Below are 24,905 nucleotides of genomic sequence, written 5' to 3' on the forward strand. Positions count from 1 at the left end.
GATAATAATGTAAAAGAGGAGAAATTCCAGAAGTTAACTCAATAGGAACATCAGGTTGAGTAAAAGCGAACTCTTCACTTTTAATCTTTTGTAATCTATTGTATTCAGCTTCATTAATTGGTAAATTTGAAATATAATTAGCAATCAAATCAAGCACCTTTTTATGCTCTTTGCTACCCAAATCAGTTAATTCAACCCAAATATGAACAAAAGTGTATTCAAGAAAATGTTCATAATAAAATGACAATTCAAATCCAAGCTTTTGTTTCTTTATTTGAGACAGCAAGCCATTGGGCTCTTTTGTAGTCAATAAAAAGTCTATGTACCCTAGTGGGTTTTTAAAGAAAGCCTCTCTAATACGTGGTAAAATAAAATTGACAGAAAGCTCTTTTCTATCATCTAGTGGTGCATATTGCACAACTTTTGATTGAAATTCTTCTTTAAATAGTTGATTTGGTTCATTAATCATTCTGGAATCAACAGATTCTTTCCTATTGATATTTTTTATGTTTGAAAATAAACTTGCAAGTTTTTCTAAATCTTCTAATGATTTATTACCACAAACTACAAGTGTCATGATATCACTAGAATAATGATTTTTTTCAAATTCTCTAACAGCTTCTAAAATATTTTCTTTTTGTAAACTTTCTAAATTACCACTATTAAATCGATGCTCCGGGCGTGTTTCCAATATTAAATCTTCTAAAAGTCTCCTTTGTCTCCATGCACTGTTATTTAGGAATTCAGAATTTACAGCGAGAATTTCTCTCTCTACAGACTCCTTGGCTAATAAAGGTGATGTAAAAAATTGGGCAAATCTGTCAGTTGCACCATCAAAATAATTAGAATCGACATCAAAGAAGTACACCGTAACTTCATTATTGGGTTAGGCATTAGAACTACCACTATGCTTGGCTAAGAAATCTGAAAAATCATTTTCATCAGGATATTTTTCTGTTCCCATGAAAAGCATGTGTTCTAAAAAATGTGCTAATCCAGGAAATTCTTCAGGCTAAAAAAAAATAAAAATATCGGATTTATTGAAAAGTGGTTGCCTACAGCAAAAAAAGAAGTTTCCTACAAAACTCTGGGGGCCCCTATAGCATCTCTATCCCTCTGCCGACAGTCGGCTAGCCTTAGGACTAAGTGTCCCATTGACCTTGAGCTGGCGTTTAATTATAGACAGTACCATACTGTCTTGGAATTCTTCAGGCTAATCTAAACTGCCTACTCTTACTGCAAAACTACAACTCGACTTTGTGTATTCTAGATTGGAGACTAGGAGAACTTTAATAGAATTATTAAGCACAATGCTATGGTATTTATTTTTATCTACTTTACTTGAAATAACCATTAAATAGTCTATGAAAATAAAAGTTATAAGAAAGGACATGAATTGAAACCCTATGGAAGTGTTAAATACCTCTGAATCTTCTTTTTATTATTATTTGATCAAATTATCATCTTTTAAAGTTAAATTATTTTTTTCTAATTTTATATGTCTGTTTAAATTGTATTTCCAACATTTGGGATTGAATTTTACATATTTAACCCAATTTTATTTAATAATTTCACTAGTTATGATTATATTCTATATTTGGGATTGAATTTTACATATTTAACCCAATTTTATTTAATAATTTCACTAGTTATGATTATATTCTATATTTGGGATTGAATTTTACATATTTAACCCAATTTTATTTAATAATTTCACTAGTTATGATTATATTCTAACATTTGGGATTGAATTTTACATTTTTGGCCTTTTTTTCTAATAATTTCACATGTTATGATTTAATTCGGGTATTAGGACAAGCATTTTTTTCTTTAATCTTAATGTTAGATATAATGCTCAAATATCCTTAAAACGATAATTTTTTTAACACCAAAAAAAAATAATTTGAAATTGATCTAATCAACTTACTTAGAGTTTTGAACGTTTTTTTAAGTGTTAATAAAGTCACATTTCTTAATATATTCATTTGGGTTCACGCCGTCAATATAGCGGTATTATATAATTAATTTTACTTTATTAATTTTTAATTATTAAATTATATAAGGATTATTTAAATAACTTATTATTAAAAGTAAGAGTTTGAGGTTAGCATGGGTATTTATTTAAGTGTATTATATATGTTGTTAACTGTAGACCTATTAGGCATTAAGGGTTATTTTTTTAGGACTATTTCAACAATATATATCCAACTTAATATAAAGCCGAATATAATTATAAAACACCTATTTATCGAATAGTATTAGCTTAAATGCTTATAGCCAACCCTATAATTCTAGCCATAGAATAAATTACAACTTTTTAGCTACCAAAATGGACCCAAATTCTGTTTTTTACATAATTTAAACTCAAAAAAAGACTTTACGGGGAATTTCATTATTAAAAAATATTAAAAATTTATTATTTTAAAAATCTAAACTTTAATAAAATACTGTTTATAGTTGTTAGAATTATTTTTTAAATAGCAGCGCCTACTTTTTAACACACCTATGTCTTCCTTTTCCAATAATATCAACAAAACTGTCAAATAGAAACTTGTGCCTTTCTTGATCACATTGTTTTGAAATTAATCTGCTTTTAGTGCCAAGCCTTCTCATTTTTTCTAATATTTGTTCTAGAATATTCTAGAAAATTTTTAGCTTTTATTTTTTTACAAAATTAAAAGCATGTCAGACAGCAAAGAATTCTACAAAGTTCTAGGGCTTTCTCCTGGAGCTTCGATCGATGAAGTTAAAAAAGCTTATAAAAAGAAACAATTTGATTTGCACCCTTCTGGATTAACCAGAAGAAAACTTAAAGATTCGGCAGAATATAAAGCTCTAAGTGAAGAACAGAAGGCTGCTAAAGATGCAAAATTGGACGAAGAAATTAGTAAAGTAAATGAGGCTTTTACTTGTTTGAGCGATGAAAATAAGAAAAAAGAATACGACACTGGAACAGGACAATACTCACAATACCCAGGAATGGATGGGTTTTCAGGATTTGCTGATATTTTCAGTCATTTTAGTGGCGGAAGAAGCAGTAGGCAACAACAGAAACACAAGGCAAAGAATGTAGAGAGTGATATAAAGATTACTTATAGGGACATGTTTTTAGGAAAAAAAGCTACATATAGAGTTAAAAGACAAAAAATATGCAAGCCTTGTAATGGAAAAGGATCTAAAGATACTGTTAGTTGTAGTAGATGTGGTGGATCGGGAAATATCCAACAAAGATTTTCTATGGGTATTTCAATTTCAACGGTATTAGCTGAATGTCCAGATTGTAATGGCTTGGGATATAAATCTAAAGGGCCAGTTTGCTCAGATTGTAGAGGAGAAAGGGTTGTTGATGATTTTTGGGTTGTTCAATGTGTCATCCAACCGGGTCATCAAGAAAATCAAGCTATAAAGTTTAAAGGGCAAGGTCATGAATATCCAGGGTATATTCCAGGGGATGTGATATTTAACATTTGTTTGACCCCAGTATGTGGTTGTGATAGAGTGAACGACAACTTTGTTTGTTCTGTAAGTATTGATATTTTAACTGCTTTGACCGGTGGTGTAATTTATTACGACCACCCAGATGGTAGAAAACTGGCAGTTAAAGTATCCCAAATTCAAAATTTTGAAACTGCAATAGTTGTGCCAAATGAAGGATTCCCAAATTCTAAAAATAATAAAAAGGGAAATTTGTATTTGAAGCCAAAAATCTTAGTGAATAAAGGAATTGAAAGAAGCAAGCTCTCAGAGTATTTAAAACCATTAATTTCCAAACCAGAGGGTGTCTATGGAAATGTAAGCAGTTGCTTTGGAACAGCCCCTACTCCCCAGGAAGAGGAAGAGGCCTCACGTGGGAACGAGGGTGGTTTTAACCCATCAGATTTTTTTAGATTCTTTTGAAATAAATTAAATTTTATTAATATTTCTTTAATTAAATCACATTTTTAATGAGGTTTACTTTAAATCGATTTTATTGTTTTATCATCCAATATTAATATCCCCCAATGTCTTTAAATATTTTAAGTAGTAACAAAGATATTGCTAAAATCAGGCAAGATTAATACCCTAAATGCCAATAAATATTTTAAGTAGTAGCAATTATATTGTTATAAACAGCTAAGATTAATATCCTTAATGTCAATAAATCTTTTAATTAGTAACATTTATACTTTTTAAAAAAAAAATTATAAAACCCTGCCAACTCTAATTAATACAGTAATTATATTAAGTAAGAGTTTGAGGTAAACACCGGTATTTATTTAAGTATAATACATATTTCCAACTTTATTTAATAAATTGGTGTTTATGATCATTTTTGACTGAAAATAACAATTATAATTTACTGTTACCACTTAAAATATTTATTAGCATTAGGGGCATTAATCTTGTCTGATTATAACATTTACAAAAAAGTAACCCAGCCAATTAATTTCATTACTTGAGCATTATACAGAAAGAGCAGATTCAAACTAGATCAAACTACAATTTTGCGTTCATATTTCTGCCTCAAATCTATTACTTTTATTTAAATTCCAAAAATATTTTTAACGATAACAAACAAATGTGGAGTTGCTATACAGTACTTTAAAAAATTTTGTATGAATTTTAATTTAATTTCAGACAGCTTTGGTTTTATTATCATAACACGGGTGCTTATTAAATAGTTTTAGCTTAAATAGCAATAAGTCTGTTTTTTTTATTAAATCTGTACTTAAACGAAAAGTTTTATTCTTTTTGAAACTTTTTATTCCTTTTCCTTATTTACGTCGATTTTTCATCCCCAATGACTTCTGATTTTGCTCAAAATCCCATTGAAGAAAGTTTTGAAATTTGGAAGAAGAATGTCCCTCATCTTTACGATTTAGTTTATACAAATTCTTTAACATATTACACACCATTCGTTCAGTGGTTTCCTGATGTACAAAGAGTGGATAATTCTAAGTCCATACAAAGAATTCTGATGACAACTTTGGCAGATGGTCAAGAAGCCGACCAATTACTTTTAGCCCAAATTTCATTCCCTGATACAGTAGATGAAGATTCTTTAAACAATGCTGACATCGATTTTAAGATTACTCAATCTATCCCACTCCCTATTGATTCCAATAGATGTAAATATTGCCCACTTGCCACTAATATCATTGCATGTAGAACAGAAAAGGCCGATGTATTAATCTATGATTACACTAAACACAGTTCACACAACTCTAACAAAGCACCAGATGGCATTATGAAAGGTCATACCGATGGTGGATTTGCTATTGATTGGAATCAGCTTAGATTTGGACAGCTAGTTACTGGTGGTAGGGATTTTCTGGTTAATTTATTTGACATAAATAGGGGGTTGATTTCATCGAAAAAATATCACGAGGGGGTTGTAAATGATGTATCTTTTTCATGCTTTGATCCAAATGTTTTTTGTTCAGTTTCTGATGATCTAAAAATTGCTTTATGTGATAGCAGAACAATAGAAAATGCAATGGTTCTTGAGAAAGCACATTTAAAATCTATTGAATGTTGCTCTTTTTCACCTTTTCGTAGTGAGCTTCTTGCCACCGGATCTTCTGATGCTTCCATTAAAATTTGGGATATCAGATCACTTGAGACACCCCTTTATGTCTTAAGGGGGCATGGAGATGATATAGTGAACTGTAAATGGTCTCCACATTATGAAAGCATTCTAGCATCGTGCTCAAAAGATAAAAAAGTTATCGTTTGGGATTTAAACAAAAGTCAAATAATTGATGGGGAAACTAGCCCTGAAATGTTTTTTGTACATGGTGGTCATATAAGGGGAGTGGATGATCTCGATTGGAATCCTGCTGAGCCTATGGAAATAGCTAGTGTGTCTACTGATGCAACATTGCAAGTATGGAAGATCCCTATACAAGAATATATTTAATTAAAAAAAGTTGGATATATATATTATACTTAAATAAATAACCAATTTTACCTCAAACTCTTACTAAAAATATTATAAGAATATGTCAGAATAAATCTTTTTTAAAAATCGTTTAAAACGGATTTGTAATTTAAAAAGGATTTTGTTATCTGTTGTGTTGATTAATATAAAGAGACGAAGATAATCATAAAAAGTCTATTTATTAAATAGTATTAGCTTAAATAATTATAATCCAACCTAATGAATCAGATATATATAATTTACTAAATAAATAGCCATGATTACCTCAAACTCATACTTTTAGTTTTAAATAAAAAGAAAAAACATTTTTTATTTTCAGGCCAAACTTAAGGTTTTTGGAAATTAAAACATGTAAATATTCTTAAAAATGTGGTTTTTTTCTAAAGCAATTTTAATTTGGCATTTGTACTTTTTAATCAAAGCCACTTAATGTCTACTTATTTACTATCACATATAGAGTGTATAATAATTTTAATAGTCGAAGTTAATCATAACAAGAGTAATTAAAAAGGGATAGCTTAAATATCTAATCCAACCATAATTGTAACTACTTAAATCATTTATTAGCATTAATCGACTTCTTTTGGCAGTTAAAACAATATTATTATTTTAATAAATGAAGTATTTTAAAAAATTGTGTAACAATAAAGGTCGTATTATGGTCATTTAAGGCAAAAATGTTTAATAAATACTTTTTTATGATTATACAAGACTGAAAATACTAGAAAATTATTTTAAATATTCTGGCTTTTGTGTAATTGGATTTTCGTCACGCTTTTTTAATTTTAATATCGCCTATTAATCAAGCAAGTAACGGGTTGTTGCTTTAAGGTGTACAATATGTTTAAAACATAACTCTAATTTGTTCTTCGGCAACTATAACCTCGGCAAGTTATAAAAAGTTGGATATGTATATTTTCCTTAATAAATAGCCACGTTTACCTCAAACTCTTTTTATAAATAATATCTTAATTTTCCAAAAACGCTTAAACTTTGCTTTAATGTTGAAATACTGTTATGGATACACCTTAGAAGCTATTAAAACCAAGATGCTAACCAATCCTTAAGCCCCTTTGATTAAAAATTGTTTTTTTAAAATAGAAATTGCTTAAACGTTGCTTTAATGTTGACATACTGTTATGGATACAACTTAGAAGCTATTAAAACCAAGATGCTAACCAATCCTTAAGCCCCTTTGATTAAAAATTGTTTTTTTAAAATAGAAATTGCTTAAACTTTGCTTTAATGTTGAAATACTGTTATAAATACAACTTAGAAGCTATTAAAACCAAGATGTTAACCAATCCTCAAGCTTCTTTAACTAAAAATTGTCTTTTTAAAATAAAAACAGCCCTAAAAATTTGAATGGTTATTTTTAAAAGGGATGAAGTTTACGAAAGAATTTATAAAGTAAAATACAGACAACCCGCCTTAAAAAACATAGGGAATGGGACATTTGGCCAAATATTTACATATAATTTCGGTGAAAATTCCTATGCTTTAAAAAGATTTACTTATTCAGATGATCGAGTACATCTTACAACTTTAAGAGAAATAAAAGCACTTTTGTCAATTAAATCTAAATACATTGTAGAAATAGTAGAAATTCAAATTATAGATTCTAGAATTAATATGTTAATGCCATTTTATGAATTTGATTTATATAAACTTTTGGGGGTTGAAAATATAACATTAACAGATATAAAACAAATATTTTGGCAGATATTAATGGGTACAAAAGATATTCATAATTCAGGATATTTACACAGAGATTTAAAATGTGCAAACATTTTAATAAATAAAAAACGGGTAAACAACAATCATGAAAAAGGTGAAGATACTTTAGAAAATTTAAAAGAAATAAAATATGAAGTTAAAATATGTGATTTTGGTATGACCAGACTTAAACAAAATGAAATGACCCCCGCCGTCATTACTTTATGGTATAGGCCACCAGAAATATTACTAGGATCTTCTTCTTATACAAAATCTTCAGATGTTTGGTCACTTGGATGTATACTTTTAGAGATGATAAAAAAAGTCCCAATTTTTAAATCTGAAGTAGAAGTAGAAACACTTAATCTAATATCTGGCATTTGTGGTTCAATAAATGAAGAAAATATGCCAGGATGTTCTAAACTTCCACTATTTGACAAATATAAAATTTCTGAAGGTAATCGTTGTGTTTTTGATACATTTTCTAATATTTCTGTAGAAATTGCGGATTTGGCAGATAAAATGCTTGTTTTAGATCCTAGAAAAAGACCTACAGTACTACAATGTTTAGAGCACCCAATCTTCTCTAAATAAACTAAATCAATTGCGCCGTTTTAATTAATTAATTAAACCTTTTTTTTGTAATTTTAATTTATGTTTTTGATAACAATAGTACTAAAATTAAATATAATTGTCGCAACTGTAGAGTTATCTTGTAACTCTGTTGCTTTCTTAAGTGAAGATTTTTAAGTAAAATTTTGCTTTAAAATAAAGCATGGATTATTTACCCATGCAATCAATAAATGAAAGTTCTAAAATTGACAATAATAATTTATTTTAACAGTCGTTGATAATCATAATTAAACCTTTTTTTTGTAATTTTAATTTATGTTTTTGATAACAATAGTACTAAAATTAAATATAATAATTTATTTTAACAGTCGTTGATAATCATAATCAGACCTTTTTAAATATAATTAACTTAAATATATATAATTCGGCCAAAAGACATAGTTTTGCTTTGATTAACTACACAATCTCAAGAAACAGGCAAAATACCTCATAAGTATAAATTGATGTCGTAACACTGTTTTTTTTATAAAAGTAGAAATCTTTTATATTTTTTTATTAAAACATTTGCAGGGGTGTCTATTTATAATCAAAAATTAAACCTCGCAAAATCTGAATTTTGATTTCAGTTTGACCTCTTAAATAGAAGTATTTGTGTTATCTAGACATTATGAAACATTCAGCATTGTAGTTACTTTGTTATAAATTGTAAAAAATTTTAATAAGTAAAAAATTTGTGATACTAATAATAGCAAATGAAATGACTCATATTTAAAAATTTAAAGAGAAAATAATTACACTTTAAAGATCTAGTAAGAATTAATCACTAAATTCTACTAGAATTACAAGAGTGAAATAGGGATCCCCCCTAAGATTAAGCTGTATAACCAACCAATAATACTTTCTAAGACTTCTGAAAGTATTTTTTGATAGAATAGGAGGCCTTGAAAATAAATTAGTGAGCTGGCAAAGAATATGATAGAAGCACAAACTGAATTAACCTCTACGCTGTTTTATCTTTTTTCATTTAATGTAAATAAATATCCTTAATGATTAAAACCTTAATTATTGAAAATTTGGGGAAGAGTCATTTTACCCCTTAAATAAATAACTTTGTTATATTACTAATTAGAGCAACTTTTAAATGTGGTCTTATTAACACAATTAGATTAAGGGTAAGATTATGCTGTTTAGGCCAATAATATTTAATAAATACATTTGTTATGATTATCTTTGCTTTTAATCTTAATCATATTATTATTAAGTATCAAAGTGATTTTACAATATTCAATCACATGTCTTTTAATCGATATGACTTTAAAGTAATAAATTATGGTTTAAATATATTTGTTTAGTTTAATTTGTGCTTACAGATGAAAAAGGTTGGTTTTAGATATTTAAGCTATCACTATTATTTGGTTATATATATTATACTTTAATAAATACCCGTGTTTACCTCAAACTCTTACTTAAATTAAATGAATACACATGTTATCTTTAACTCTTACTCTATTTAATGAATACACTTGATATTTTTAACTCTTACGCATTTCAATAAATAACCATGGTTACCGCAAACCCTTACGCTATTTAATGAATACACTTGTTATCTTTATCTTCGACTGATAAACATTGATATATTTAACTTATAAGAAACAGACTTTCAAAAAAATGTAATTTTTTTAAAACAAACAAATATATTAAACAATATTTCTAAATTAAATTTCTTTAAACAGGGTGATTTATATTTTTTGTTTGTTAGGAATATAACAAAATATCAATCACATATTAAAATAACATTAATTATCAACAAAAGATTTCATTTAGATGATTAATATATGCCAAACCATTTAATTAATCTTGTCATTCCACTCAATAGATGTTAATCAATTTTAAAAATTTTTACCCCCTATATGACAATAAGTTTAAAAGAAGAAGTAATTTTTTTATTTGATGTGGATGGAACTTTAACACCATCGAGACAGAAAGTTACAGCTAATGTATTGAACATGCTTAAAGTTTTAAAGACTAAAGTGACTATTGCTTTTGTAGGTGGCTCCGATTTGAGCAAGCAATATGAACAAATAGGTTCAGATTTACTCTCTATTTTTGATTATGGGTTTCCTGAAAACGGAGTTCAATTCTATAAGGGATTAGATCTAATATCTTCAGAGAGTTTTATAAGTTTTTTGGGAGAAGAAAATTACAATATTTTAATTAGTGATATTTTAATTTTATTGGGAAATACCAAATGCCCAATCAGGAGAGGGAATTTTGTAGAATTAAGGCAATCTATGTTAAATATAAGTCCTATCGGTAGGTCTTGTAGTACGGCAGAAAGACTCGAATTTTTAGAATTTGATAAAAAAAATTTCTTAAGACAGAAAATAGTAGATGAAATTACAGAGAAATTTGGTTCTTCACTAAATATTAAGTGCTCAATTGGAGGTCAAATTTCTATTGATATTTTTCCCTGCGGATGGGATAAAACTTATTGTTTAAGGCATATCAAACAACCAAAAATTTACTTTTTTGGTGATATGACAGAAAAGGGAGGAAATGATTATGAAATTTTCAATCACAAATCAGTTATTGGAACAAAAGTCACGAGCCCAGAAGAAACGTTAATCAAAGTTAATATGAAATTAAAAGAGCTTGGGTTAGATCAAATTTAATTAAATTGGGTTTTGGATAAAAATACAAAAAAACTAAGTACTTAAAATTTGATATTAGAGATATTAAATATGTTAATTAAAGTTAAAATATATTTTGTTGTTGCTATCTGAAGATCTATGAGAGATCAAGAATTAATTTTTTAACGTCATTTTAACATATATTTTTGTGATCTAAAGACCTACTAGACATTAAGAATTATTTATTGTATACTATTTCGGCATATTCTGCTATAAGAAAATCTATATCAAGGGCTATTTATTAAACACTATTGCAGGACATATTTTTCCTATCTGAAGATCAAGAATTAATTTTTTAACGTCATTTTAACATATATTTTTGTGATCTTAAGACCTACTAGACATTAAGAATTATTTATTGTATACTATTTCAGCATATTCTGCTAAAAGGAGGTCTATCTCAAGAGTTTTTTATTAAACACTATTCCAATGGAGTAAATTACTAAATACCGTTGATTACCTGAAAATCGTAATATCTTTAATAAAAATATTTATTAATTTTGTAAATAGAATTTAATGACATAGGGGTGGCTTTAACAAGTTTAATTATTAAAATATGTTGGATATATATATTATACTTAAATAAATACCCATTTTTACCTCAAACTCTTACTAATTAACTGTAATATCTTAGAGATAAATTCACTTTTGCTAAAAAACAAATCAAAAATTGTTTAGGTGAGTAAATTAAGATTCAACAGATAATTGGTGACTTTGAACCGTTGGACCCTTACAATGAAATGTTGATTGTTCTTTTTGCATCAGAATTGGCAATCTTAATGTATTTACAAAAAACTTCTTGAAATCAGCCGCCTTTTCTGTTTTTGAAACTTTTTTAAATTAAAAATTTACCAAACAAATGTTTTATTGCAACTAACGGAGTAAAAACTATTTCAATGTTTAAAATATGGTTTGGTTATAAATATTTTTAAACCTATTTATTTAATACACTTTTTATGATAATTTTCGACTAATATAATTAAGTTTTTATTTAATATGTTATTTAATACTTTTAACGGCCAAATATTCCTAATAATTAAATACTTTAATAATTTAGAAAGTACACAATACGATGTCTCAAGACAAATATTTGGTAAAAAAAAGTTTTGATTTTCCATAAATTTATTGCAATTATGATATAAAAAGGCCAAAAAAGTATTCATATTGTCAAAAACTCTACTTTAATTATATTTGATATAAAAAGCATATTTTTCTAAAACACCCAGCTTGTAAATTTTACTATCAATTAGTCTTGCAACAATTTTTATTTTATTCATTAGATAATTCAAAAATAATTTTCTTAGATGCTTCATAATGATCTAAAACCAACAAATCTAGCTGTTCTTCTTTTTCAACCAACTTCAATAAATAATTTTTTCCAAAATCTTTGGCCCATTTAACACAAAGGACGATTTTACTTAAAAGGAGACCGATTTCGTCATCCCCAGATTTTATACATTCTAAAATATTTAGATCTACAAGATCTTCAAAATCTGTTAAATTTATACTTTTCTTATCTAAAAATTCCACAAATTTTTTCAGTGAAAAATCATTCGCTAATATACTTAAATCTTCAGAATAATCCTCTGTAATATTTTCTTCATCCTTAGAAGTTCTAAAACTACTCTCAGAAAGATTTTCAATTATTGGAAGGGCTTGGTATTCCATTTCATCTAATTCTTTTTGTTCATTTACAGAAAGATGTTCTTTCGATTTAAGCTCTTCAAATCTAATCGCTCTCTGTTCTTTAATAAATCTTCTATAACTTTTAGAGTCGATGTTAGGGTGAAATTCTTCGTCACTATTCGTGATATCTTCTAAGTCTCTATATTTTACATCTTTTTTCATGAGGCTGTATAATTTGCCCTTTTTAAACATGAAACTTTAAATGTTGAATTAAATAACTACAGAAAAGCAGACAAAAAAAAACTTTGAATTTACAAAAAAAAATGAAATTATTTTTCTGTTTATAATTTACGTTAATTTTGTCATTTTAATAGTCTTTGGGACGATTGTTTTATCTTTTATTATCTGTGGCTACATTTGAACTCAAATATTACCGTATGAATTTGAGAAACCTACAAAATTGTTAATTTAGAGTAATATTACATGAGAAGATTTTACAATTTTTCAAGATTATCACCAATTAAACTTTGTTAAGGAGGTTAATATTAATTAATATTGCTAATTTAGAGTAATATTGCATGAGAAGATGTTACAATTGTTAAAAGATTATCACAAATTAAACTTTGATAAGGACGTTAATATTAATTAATATTGCTAATTTAGAGTAATATTACATGAGAAGATGTTACAATTGTTAAAAGATTATCACAAATTAAACTTTGATAAGGACGTTAATATTAATTAATATTGTTAATTGAAAGTAAGAATTTGCGGCAAACATGGGTATTTATTTAAGTATAATATATATCCAACTTAGAATTTAATTACATAAGGCCAATTTTAACAGATATAATTTATTAATAACATTGTGGCGAAAACGTGTTTTTAATTTCATGGTGTAAGCCTGCGACTAAAATGAAAATTTGAACCGCCCACATGTCTAAATTGTATTAAACAAGGCAATGCCTTCTAACGATATAAAAAATTGTCGCAACTGTAGAGTTATCTTGTAACTCTGTTGCTTTCTTAAGTGAAGATTTTTAAGTAAAATTTTGCTTTAAAGTAAAGCATGGATTATTACCCATGCAATCAATAAATGAAAGTTCTAAAATTGACAAAAATATTTTGGATTTACGCTAGACTGAATCAATATCTAAAGTATTTTTGACATTTTTATGTAAGCATTAATTCAAGTTCGACATCTATAATTCTTCAATACACATGTTTACTCAACTTCCTAATCATTTTTAATTGATGATTGTATATATCAGGCGGCAAACTTGGTCATGAAAAAAAACTCTTGCCACTTAGTCAATTAATTATCTTGACAACCCCATTAAATAACGACTGAACTATCGTTGCTACAATCTTAAAGTTATCTTGTTACTCTGCTGGCGTATTAGGTAAAAATGTTTAAATAAACTTTAACTATGAAAAAGCGCAGATGTATTTACCCATGCAATCAATAAAAGAAAGTCTTAAAATCGGCAAACATTTTATTTTTCAGAACTTACTTTTTTTAAAACACTTTGAATTGTTGTTTTAATTATTCTAAACCTTAAAAATTTGGATATAGTATTTTACAAGTTTTTAAAATCATCAAAGCCGAATCTAAAAATTTTAAAACAGTACATTTTAAACATTTATATTTTGTAATGTTGAAATAATATTAAAAGTAAGAGTTTGAGGTAAACATGGGTATTTATTTAAGTATAATATATATATCCAACTTTAAATAAATAACCCTGGAAGTCTTATAGCTCTTCAGATGAAAGCAGGCAATATTTAATTAATAATATATATTAGGTCAATTGTCACTAAAAGGCTTAAAAAAAGCTTCATGATATTAATGGCAGGATTTTAGCTAAATCAACACCCACGCTATGACAATCTTCGGCTTTAATAATTAAATACGGGAATATACAAGTCACTCGTTTTTCTCTTAAAAATTTAATTTTAATTGTAAATGGCAACAAGTTCAGGATTAGAATTTACTAATGTTGTAAAAAGGTAAGTAAGACAGTATGGTACTGTCTCTAAATATAACGCCAGCTCAAGGTCAATGGGACACTTAGTCCTAAGGCTCGCCGACTGTCGGCAAAGGGATAGAAATGCTATAGGGGCCTCCCAGAGTTTTGTGGGCAACTTCTTTTTTTGCTGTAAGGCAACCACTTTTCATTAAATCCGATTTTTTTTTTTTTGTAAAAAGGTAATTAAGGCTTTAAAAAAAATTGATTTTTTATTAGACTGTAATTATTATTCGTAATATTAAGAGTGTAGCTGAGGTAAGTCAACCTCATTTTACAAAGTGTTTTTTACATTCTGATAAACTGCAATCTTAGAGAAGTATCATTAATTCAACAGCCTTAATTGGTAGTTTTCAGGCTTCACCTTTTAAATTATATTTGATGTGAAGATTTATTTAATTAAACTAAATAATATCTTTTCCTATTCTTGTTAAATTTAATTCTACTTTTTATTCTTACGATTATATTAAAGCCATTTAAGGCAATACTATTTAATAAATACCCTTGTTATGATTATATTCGGCTCTTATAATTAAGCCTGTAAATATTTTTGTTATCTGAAGGCCTATTAGACATTGAGGGTTATTTATTTAATACTATTTAAACATTTATTATCGTTTACATTTATATAAACTTGAGTGTATTACCGTTTTCATATATTTAAAATTGGGCTTGTAACAGTTTTCATTTATATAAACTTGAGTGTATTACCGTTTTCATATATTTAAACTTGAGTGTATTACCGTTTTTATATATTAAAGTTTGGGCTTATTGTAGTATTCGTATAATTAAACTTGAGTGTATTACCGTTTTCATATATTTAAAATTGGGCTTATTACCAAAATCTTATAATTAAACTTGGGTGTATTACCGTTTTCATTTATATAAACTTACATGTATTGCCGTTTTCATATATTAAACTTTGGGCTTATTGTAGTATTCGTATATTTAAACTTGAGTGTATTACCGTTTTCATATATTTAAAATTGGGCTTATTACTGTATTCATTTAATTAACGTGTATTTCACTTTTGCCAAGTACTTTTTTTAATTGCTTTTATTTTTATACCCCATATGCTCAAACTTAAGGCAAACAAGAATCTAAGCAAAGCAGATTTAAAATGCATAGCACTAAATCCTTTAAAAGTCGGAGGGGGTGCTAAAGAAATAATTGATATAGAAAATGAAACTAGAAAATTAACGAATAGTGGTGTTAATTCTATGACTTCATTTGACAATGGACTTTTATTTGGTTTATCTGATGGACGTCTAGGATTCTTAAACCAATCAGGGAAGGATGAGTATGTAAATATTCATAATTCTAATATATGCACAATTGATGTATTTGAAAACATCATAATAACAGGTTCTTGGGATCAAAATGTTTGTGTTTTATTTCCAATTAATAAAGAAAATGCAGATTTTATGATAAATCAAAAATGTTATAAAAAAGTAAATTTTCCCCATCCTGCTTGTATTTGGGCAGTAAAAATGATTAATAAAGACACTTTTATAACAGGTTGTGCCGATGGAATTATAAGATTTTTTAAAAATGGAAAATTTTTAAGTGATTTGGCTTACCATGCAAATGCAGTTAGAGCTTTGATTTATTGTGAAGAACAAATCTTTAGTGTTGATAATTATGGAAAAGTACTCAAATTTAATTTTTCCAATGGCATTGTAAAAACAAGAAATCTTTCTGAAATGTGTTTTTGTATGTGTTTATTTAATGAATTAATTATTATTGGAGGTGAGAACGGGCAAGTTTTCATATTAAATAAAGAACTTGAGGTACTTGGTAAGATTAAACTTCCTTGTACAAGTTGTTGGAACGTTAAATCGACAGAAACGTTGGTTTATGTATGCGGAAGTAACGGTACTCTTTATATATTAGAAAGGGGTGATTTTGAAAGTGATATGGAACAAGATACGTGTGCAGAACAAACAAACCAAGATCAGAGTAAAGAAATTACAACAGATAAGCAAAAAGATGGTATTTTTGTTTCTGAGGGTGTACGATATAAAGTAGAAAGTGGAAAAATTTACCAAGAAGTTGACGTTAATCAATGGAAAATAGTAGGTGATGTAGAAAAGACTTTTGATCATTCGTTTACTGTTGAATTGGAGGGTAAAAATTACACTTTGTCGTTTAATGATGGGGATAACACACATGAAGTTGCTACTGAATTCATAAATAAAAATAAATTAAATAAAGTGCATCATCAAGAAATTATTAATTACATTGAACTAAATTTTAAGAAAAACACACTTTATAAACACTATGAAACAATTGATATAACAGGAATAGGCAAGTTCTTAGGAGAAAATAAAATTATTAAAATGTTAGATGAAATATCTAAAGGGGAAAAATATTCGGTGTTAAAAAGTGAATCTAAAAACGTGTATCAAATTGAAGATGCTTTAAATGATATTCCACTTTTTGTAAAACTTGATATTTGTAAATATTTAATCTACAAAAAAATTTACGTAGATCTCAGTTTTTTATTAAAATTAGAAATTACAAATAAAAAAGAAGCAAAAGCATTTATTTATCTCATGACAAATTTAGTTGAAGATCCCCCATTTTCATTGATTGGTTTACGTATGAAAATTAGATCTCTTAGAGATTTTGGTTTTTTAAGCCTTGATGATGTTAAATGGTTTGAAAATAACTGTGATATTCGAGATCGAAAATAAAATTTTAAATAAATTATTGCAATAAAAGAAATATTGTGTTGTTTTCCAGTCAATCTTTAATATTATTTTTAAGATCAGCATTATATAAACAGATCATTCAACATTTTAGTATTGCCTTGTGTTCAAGTTAATTTTTAATATTATTTTTAACACCAGTATTATATAAACAGATCATTCATCATTTTAGTATTGCCTTGTACTCAAGTTAATTTTTAAGATCAGTATTATATAAACAGATCATTCATCATTTTAGTATTGCCTTGTACTCAAGTTAATTTTTAATATTATTTTTAAGATCAGTATTATATAAACAGATCATTCATCATTTTAGTATTGCCTTGTGTTTAAATTAATTTTTAATATTATTTTTAAGATCAGTATTATATAAACAGATCATTCACTATTTAAGTATCTTAATTAATAAAAGAAAACGCCTTAGTGATTATCTGAATATTTATAAAAACTGGTATTTACTCTTTGTAATTAATTTAAAATAAAAAAATCATTTTTAGAGTTAGAGATATTAAAACTGATAAAACAAAAAATAAGTTAGGGTGTGTGTTTGTTTAACCCCTTCTTAATATTAGGCCAATTATATCCTGGTAGATTACAGTTCGTTGGCTATATCTGCTACTATAACACTTTCAGACATTTAATCGTCTAAATCTAAGATACCACAATCTCAAAAGTCTATTGTGGTATCTTAGATTGAGAACCCGAATCAGGTCTTTTGTTTTATAATTATTTTGAACTATAAAAATATATAACGTGATTTTTAAAAAGTGGGCTTCAACAAATATACCTGAAACATTTAAATCTAATTGTTGTGATATCCTCTATTAATATAACTAAAATAAATACCCTTAATGACTAAATACTTTAATGATGAAGAGCTTACGCCATCTTCGATGGAACAAGACACTAATATTAATTCAATTGGTAAAAATTCTACATTTACATGTCCATCTCTAAATAAGATGCACAATAAAAAAATGTAACGGCAAGTGTTTTTTTATCCCCAGTTTGCAAAACGTGCGCCTTTATTCCCGGTTGTCTCCCTAAATATTCTTTTTTGAGTAATAAACATATCTTTTTATTTTAAATTTTCTTTCTTTTTTTACCCTATGGATTTAACAAATCAAGATGAAATTGAATATTTTGGGTTTTTGGCTGTATCATTTACCACAGACTTAAGGGAAGTGCTTAATGAAAGTCTAAATGATTTATTTCATAGTAATCGTCTTCACCAAAAGATTCAATCTCACATTACTGAATCTTTTAAGAAAAACTTTTTTATTTTTAATAATTTTGTATTAAGGAACATTCTTAAATTCCCCAATAATTTTAAATTGGAGAGAAAAACAACGGATAAAACAATTGAAGAATGTGTTTCTACAATGGTTTTATCACTTATTGAAAAACAAAATAAAATAATTGAATTAAAAAAACAAATATTACAACTCCGAGGTAAAATAGTTGTACAGGAAAACAGGAGCCAGGGATATGTAAACTTACTGAAAAGCAAAAACAATTTTTTGGAGTTGTGTACCGGCGCGAAAGAAATAAAATCAGCGTTTAAAGAAACGCAAGAGTTATTTGAAAAATGTAAATCTGGAGCAAATAGAAAAGATAGTGAATTTGAGAAATTAATGGAGTATAAAAATATAAAAAGCGAATATTACAGAATAGAAAGGGCAAATTTACTCGCAATTTGTGATTTCGACACGCTCGAATATCTAAATAGAAACATTTAAAAAGCGAATATTACAGAATAGAAAGGGCAAATTTACTCGCAATTTGTGATTTCGACACACTCGAATATCTAAATAGAAACATTTAAAAAGCGAATATTACAGAATAGAAAGGGCAAATTTACTCGCAATTTGTGATTTCGACACACTCGAATATCTAAATAGAAACATTTAAAAAGCGAATATTACAGAATAGAAAGGGCGAGGTTACTCGCAATTTGTGATTTCGACACACTCGAATATCTAAATAGAAACATTTAAAAAGAGGAACAGAACAACAGGACCGTAAACTGTCTTGATATCTCACAGTTAACGTTTAATTAATAAAAATTTTTATCACAGATAATTTATTTTTGAATCTCAATTCTTGTTATCTGAAAACTTAATAGGCATTTATAATTATTTTAGCACCCATATTTAATAAATTTAAAGGTCAGCTGTTTTATTTCTTCTAATTTATATTAAGAAACCATTTTGTATGTTTAGTAAGAGTTTGAAGTGAACATGGGCGTTTAATAAGTATATCATATATATCCAACTTGTTTTAATTCTTGTAATAATAAGCAGTATTTATTAATTACGAGAGTATAATGATTCTCTTAGAAAAAGCGGGCCAATGTTCAATGAAAAACTTAGTTCTGAAGAAAAACGGGCTTTCAAATACAGGCTGGGAGTAATAGAAATAAGTTTGGTTCAGAGGTTTGTATTTTTATTGTTCAAATATTATTAAAAGTTTAATCTATATATTGTTGTTCTCTGAAGACCTCTATTAGACATTAGGGATAATTTATTAAGACTATTTCAACATATATTATACTTAAATAAATAAAAAAAAATCGGATTTATTGAAAAGTGGTTGCCTACAGCAAAAAAAGAAGTTTCCTACAAAACTCTGGGGGCCCCTATAGCATCTCTATCCCTCTGCCGACAGTCGGCTAGCCTTAGGACTAAGTGTCCCATTGACCTTGAGCTGGCGTTTATTTAAGTAGACAGTACCATACTGTCTACTTAAATAAATACCGATGTTACCTCAAACTCCCACTTAAAATAAATAACCCTGAAATGCCTAATAGGTCTTCAGATAGCAACATTTGTTATAGGAATTAAATTAGATCAAATTAATTTTAACACTTTTGGTCAAGTTATATAGGGATTTAAGCCGTATTATTAATTTAATCCCCCCTGTTATGATTATATTTAATCTGCCAGTTTTTCGCCCAAACCTTATTGGGGGTTTTTTAAAAGTTTTTATATATAATACCAAACACCCATATTTACCCCAAACTCTTAATTTTCTTATAAAGATGTATAAGAGATGTATTGCTAGCGAAATCAGCTCTATTTTCATTTTTTTAATTAAAAGTTGGATATATATATTATACTTAAATAAATAAATACAGATGTTTACCCCAAACTCTTACTTTAAACAAAACTCCTTTAATATAAATGTTTGCACTAATTTTTCAGCAAACAGGTATTTTCCTTAAGAAAAAAGATATAATGTGAGCCAAGATTGCAATATTAATTATTTTTGACATATTTTTTCAAAATAAAACTAAATTAATTAAATATAATTGTTCACAATAAATGTTGTTCTCTGAAGACCTCTATTAGACATTAAGGAGTAAAAGACTATTTCAACAATAAATGTTGTTCTCTGAAGACCTATTAGACATTAAGGAGTAAAAGACTATTTCAACAATAAATATTTAAAAAAAGTAAATATATGAAAGTTTTATTAAATGATTTAGAAATTCTTTATTTTAGATAACAAAATATCTAAATCCAGAGAAATATCTTCCAGGGTGTTTTCATCATTTAGCAATTCAATAATGTTGGCTATTTCATTTACAGATTCTTTAATTTTCAATTTATGTTCAAATGATGTTGCATCTTTTAATTTGTCCATGGAAAAATCTAAAGAGAGATCTTTTAGCCTTCTTATTTCATCGGAAGTCAAGGTGGTAGAATCTTCCTGCTTTTTAATTTACTCGCATCATTAGATATTTTAATTACTTCACCTATATTTTTACTCTCTAAATTAATTAGTGTCGTAGACTTCTCCTGTTTAATTACTTGCTTATTATTATTAGATTTTTTAAATGCTTCATAACTCTCCTTTTTATTTGATGCCTTTATTTCAGTCACATCTTTATTCATACTAAAAGCTTGTCTAAGCCCTCTGTTTTTATTGATTACTTTCTCCATAGTTACAGACTCCCCTTTCAATTTATCTTTTACAATACCCTCCTCTTTTAGTATGGTATCATCTATGCCATTCTTATCCGTTGTATAAAGCTTGCTTTCTTTGATTCTAATTGCATATCTTAAGGTGTTTAACGTGTGATCTGCATCTTTTGCATTTGAAGATATTGTAGCCAAGAAAAACAACTTTGATTCTCCAATAAATGAATTCTTAAGTAGTTGTGTCAATTTACTTTGTCTAAACGGCAAAAATTTACTATTCATTTCAATTCCTCTGATACATTCTTTTAAAGCTAATAAACTTTTGTTTATTTCTGCTCCTTCAGCTGCCGCTTCCTTGGTGCAACTCTTTCTATCGATTCCCCTTTCACTTCCTGCTAGATCTACAAGAACAAAAGTAGAATCTGAAGCTAATTTTCTAAGTCCTTCTTTTGTTTTATCAGATTCATTTTTATATGTGTCAATAAAAAGAACGGCATGAGATCTAGAAGAAAAAGAATTACCATCAGTATTTGATGTAGTTCTATTATTTAAACCTGAATTTATTATGTCTGAAGCTTCTTCAAATGTATCAAAATAAACTGCTGTTAGATCTGATGCATAAATACATCCATCTTTTTCAAAAATATTTAATTTTGATTTATTTTTTAAACAATCTTGAACATGACCTAAATAGATTTCTAGAAATGAAATTGATCCTTTAAATCCATTTTTTAAAATGTGTTTTAGAGTTTCAAAAATAATTCCTGTATTAGCCGCTAAAAGAGAATGTGTTTTACCAGTCCCCGTCTGTCCATATGCCACCACCGTGCTACAACCACCGTTAAGAGTATGATCAACCATTTTTTCTATAGAATTTTTAAAGATTTCAATATTTGTGGCTTCACCATCATAGACCCTATCAAATTGAAATTTATGACAAAAAATTATGTCATCTAAAGCATACGAAATTTTATTATTTTGAACAGCAATTATATCATTTTCTATTGTTATTATGTCTTTAGAACTCTCTGTTGGTTTCTTTCTTACACAAACAATAACCTTTGGATTTTTTACTGAAAATAAAGGGCTTGTCTTAAGATCTTTAGTAAGGCCTTTAGCTATTACACTATCAACTTTACTACTTACAGAACTATTTATTTCTTTTCTTGTTATAATCATTAAACAAAACTAAAGGGCAGATTTTTAAATAATTAGAACTCAAAGTAGCATTCCCGCAAAACAACCAGAATCAAGCCGATTTTATTATATAATAGAATACTAGAGTATGTGAATATAAACGAAGTTAAAAAAAAATCGGATTTAATGAAAAGTGGTTGCCTTACAGCAAAAAAAGAAGTTGCCCACAAAACTCTGGGAGGCCCCTATAGCATTTCTATCCCTTTGCCGACAGTCGGCGAGCCTTAGGACTAAGTGTCCCATTGACCTTGAGCTGGCGTTATATTTAGAGACAGTACCATACTGTCTTGAAAAAAAACGAAGTTAAAAACTAGCCACCCACTTACTTTTATTCAAAAGTTTAATAGACAACAAGTAATTTGTAAAAATTTTTATTCATGGGTATTTATTTAATTAGAAAAGACAACACAATTTCCAAATTTAATGTTAAAATTAAGCTTTTAATATCAAAATTTTATGTCGATTTCAAATAATATGTTTAGTAATTGCTTGCGTGATTCTCTATTTATTTTTTAGTAAAAGAATTTAAACTATAAATCAGCAGAAATATACAAAACTTATAATTAAATATCATTATACACTCATTTTGGGTATTTAAAGCTGGAATATAGCTATTTAAGCAGTATAATTTACTAAATACGACCCCTTTAAGGTTTTCATAGATTTTTTTACTGGAATAATTAAAAATAAAATAAAGATATTTATAGTCGATGAAAATCATAACAAGGGAATTGATTAAATATTATTAGCTGAAATGGCTATAATACAACCTTTATAATCCATATTTAGCATTTTTAATGAAAACCAAAGTATATTTAAAACAATATTTGAAGGAAACAATGATTAAAAATACACCACAAGATAGATTTACTGCTAGATAAATATCTTAATAAAATAATAATAGAAACATTTTTTGAACATCAAATAAAATTTTTGGTTGACACTTTTTGTTTTCATTTTAAAAATGACTTAACAATAATTATAATACTTTGTTATCCCATACCCCGCTTTGAGAGTGTTTTTTTATTATAAAAATGACTTAACAATAATTATAATACTTTGTTATCCCATACCCCGCTTTGAGAGTGTTTTTTTATTATAAAAAACTATATTTTTTTCAGCCCATGGTAATAATCGCACAAGGAGCCGAAGCAATCATCTATGATGAGGGTGACTTTATTATTAAAGAAAGAATATCAAAAGGGTATAGAATACCGGCATTGGATCAGAAGATGATTACATCTAGAACTAAAAAAGAGGGCAAAATCTTAAAATTTTTGAAGGAAGAAAAATTAAATGTGCCAAAACTAATTAAAATAGAAGACAATAAAATTTATATGGAAAAGATAGCGGGTACACCACTTAAAGGGGTATTAAATGATGAAAATTATTGTTTTTTGATGGAAGAACTCGGTAAATTACTAGCTAAAGTACATAATTTAAATGTAATTCACGGTGATCTAACGACTTTGAACTTTTTAATTAACGAAATGGTGTATTTAATTGATTTTGGATTGAGTTTTAATTCATGTAAAGATGAAGATAAAGCAGTTGATTTGTATGTGTTTGAAAGGGCAATTCAGTGTGGGCACAAAGTGGAATATTTAGTCCCTTTTTATAAAAGCTATCAAGAATACGGGTCGGAGAGTGTATTAAAGAAACTAGAAAGTGTGAGATTAAGAGGGCGAAAAAGGGAAGCAATAATTTGAATGCGCTAGATTAGGATTAGTTCTATGATCATTATTAAATATGAATATTATTTTATTTGTTAATTATTATTTCAAATAGCTCTATTTTTTTTAAGGTTGAACATGACGTTATTTTTCATGTTTGAGTTGGGCAAAGTTTTACTTGCGTCTGTGTTTCTGTAAATATAAAAATGCTTGTTTAAAAAATAAATGCTCATGTTTAATTTAACTTTTTCCCAATAATATACTTTTTTGTAATTTTTAATTGGTGTTAGTTCATTTAAGCAGTTACTATTTAATAAATACTCTTGTCTTGTGCCATCGAAGATGGCGTAAGCTCTTCATTATTAAAGCATTTAGTCATTAAGGGTATTTATTTAAATTATATTAATAGAGGATAACACAACAACTCTTATTATGATTATATTCGGTTTTTTCTTTAAAATTATATTTTTACGGGCACACCATTTTTAACAAGATTGTAATTAATAAATCTAAATAACAAGCCGTTTTTACTTATAAAACTTGTTTTTTAATTAATTTATAATGTTAAAGTTACTTCTATGCCATTAAATACTTTTAACATATAAATCCATTGTAAAATTTGCCAAAACCTTTCGTTTTAAATATGTTAATTAGTAAAAATGGTTAATTTTAGCCATTTTATAAATACCTTTGTTATGATTATCTTCGACTATAAATATTTTAACAAACACCACTTAACAAAAACATTATTGTTATACGTTACTGTGATAATGGAACCCAATTGTCAATAAACATATTACTAAAAGCTATTAATTATATTTTAAAGAAATAAAAATGTATGAAATCTCT

At 27.3% G+C, this 24,905-nt stretch overlaps 2 protein-coding genes and 1 pseudogene across 2 annotated transcripts; 2 read left to right on the forward strand and 1 right to left on the reverse strand.

Annotated features, from left to right (window-relative positions):
- Positions 1-522: 522 nt before the first annotated feature.
- Positions 523-2,165, reverse strand: LOC143922053 (uncharacterized; annotated as a pseudogene).
- A 517-nt stretch (positions 2,166-2,682) lies between these two features.
- LOC143922054 (uncharacterized) lies at positions 2,683-3,897 on the forward strand. Its single transcript, XM_077445328.1, has one exon. The coding sequence runs from the start codon at positions 2,683-2,685 to the stop codon at positions 3,895-3,897; it is 1,215 nt and encodes a 404-aa protein (XP_077301454.1).
- Positions 3,898-4,780: 883 nt separating this feature from the next.
- LOC143922055 (uncharacterized) lies at positions 4,781-5,899 on the forward strand. Its single transcript, XM_077445329.1, has one exon. It carries the CDS (start codon positions 4,781-4,783, stop codon positions 5,897-5,899), a length of 1,119 nt encoding a protein of 372 aa, XP_077301455.1.
- The last annotated feature ends 19,006 nt before the right edge of the window (positions 5,900-24,905 follow it).

This window comes from Arctopsyche grandis, unplaced genomic scaffold, assembly GCF_051622035.1.
Source record: "Arctopsyche grandis isolate Sample6627 unplaced genomic scaffold, ASM5162203v2 HiC_scaffold_246, whole genome shotgun sequence".
In the NCBI taxonomy this organism is placed as follows: Eukaryota; Metazoa; Arthropoda; class Insecta; order Trichoptera; family Hydropsychidae; genus Arctopsyche; species Arctopsyche grandis.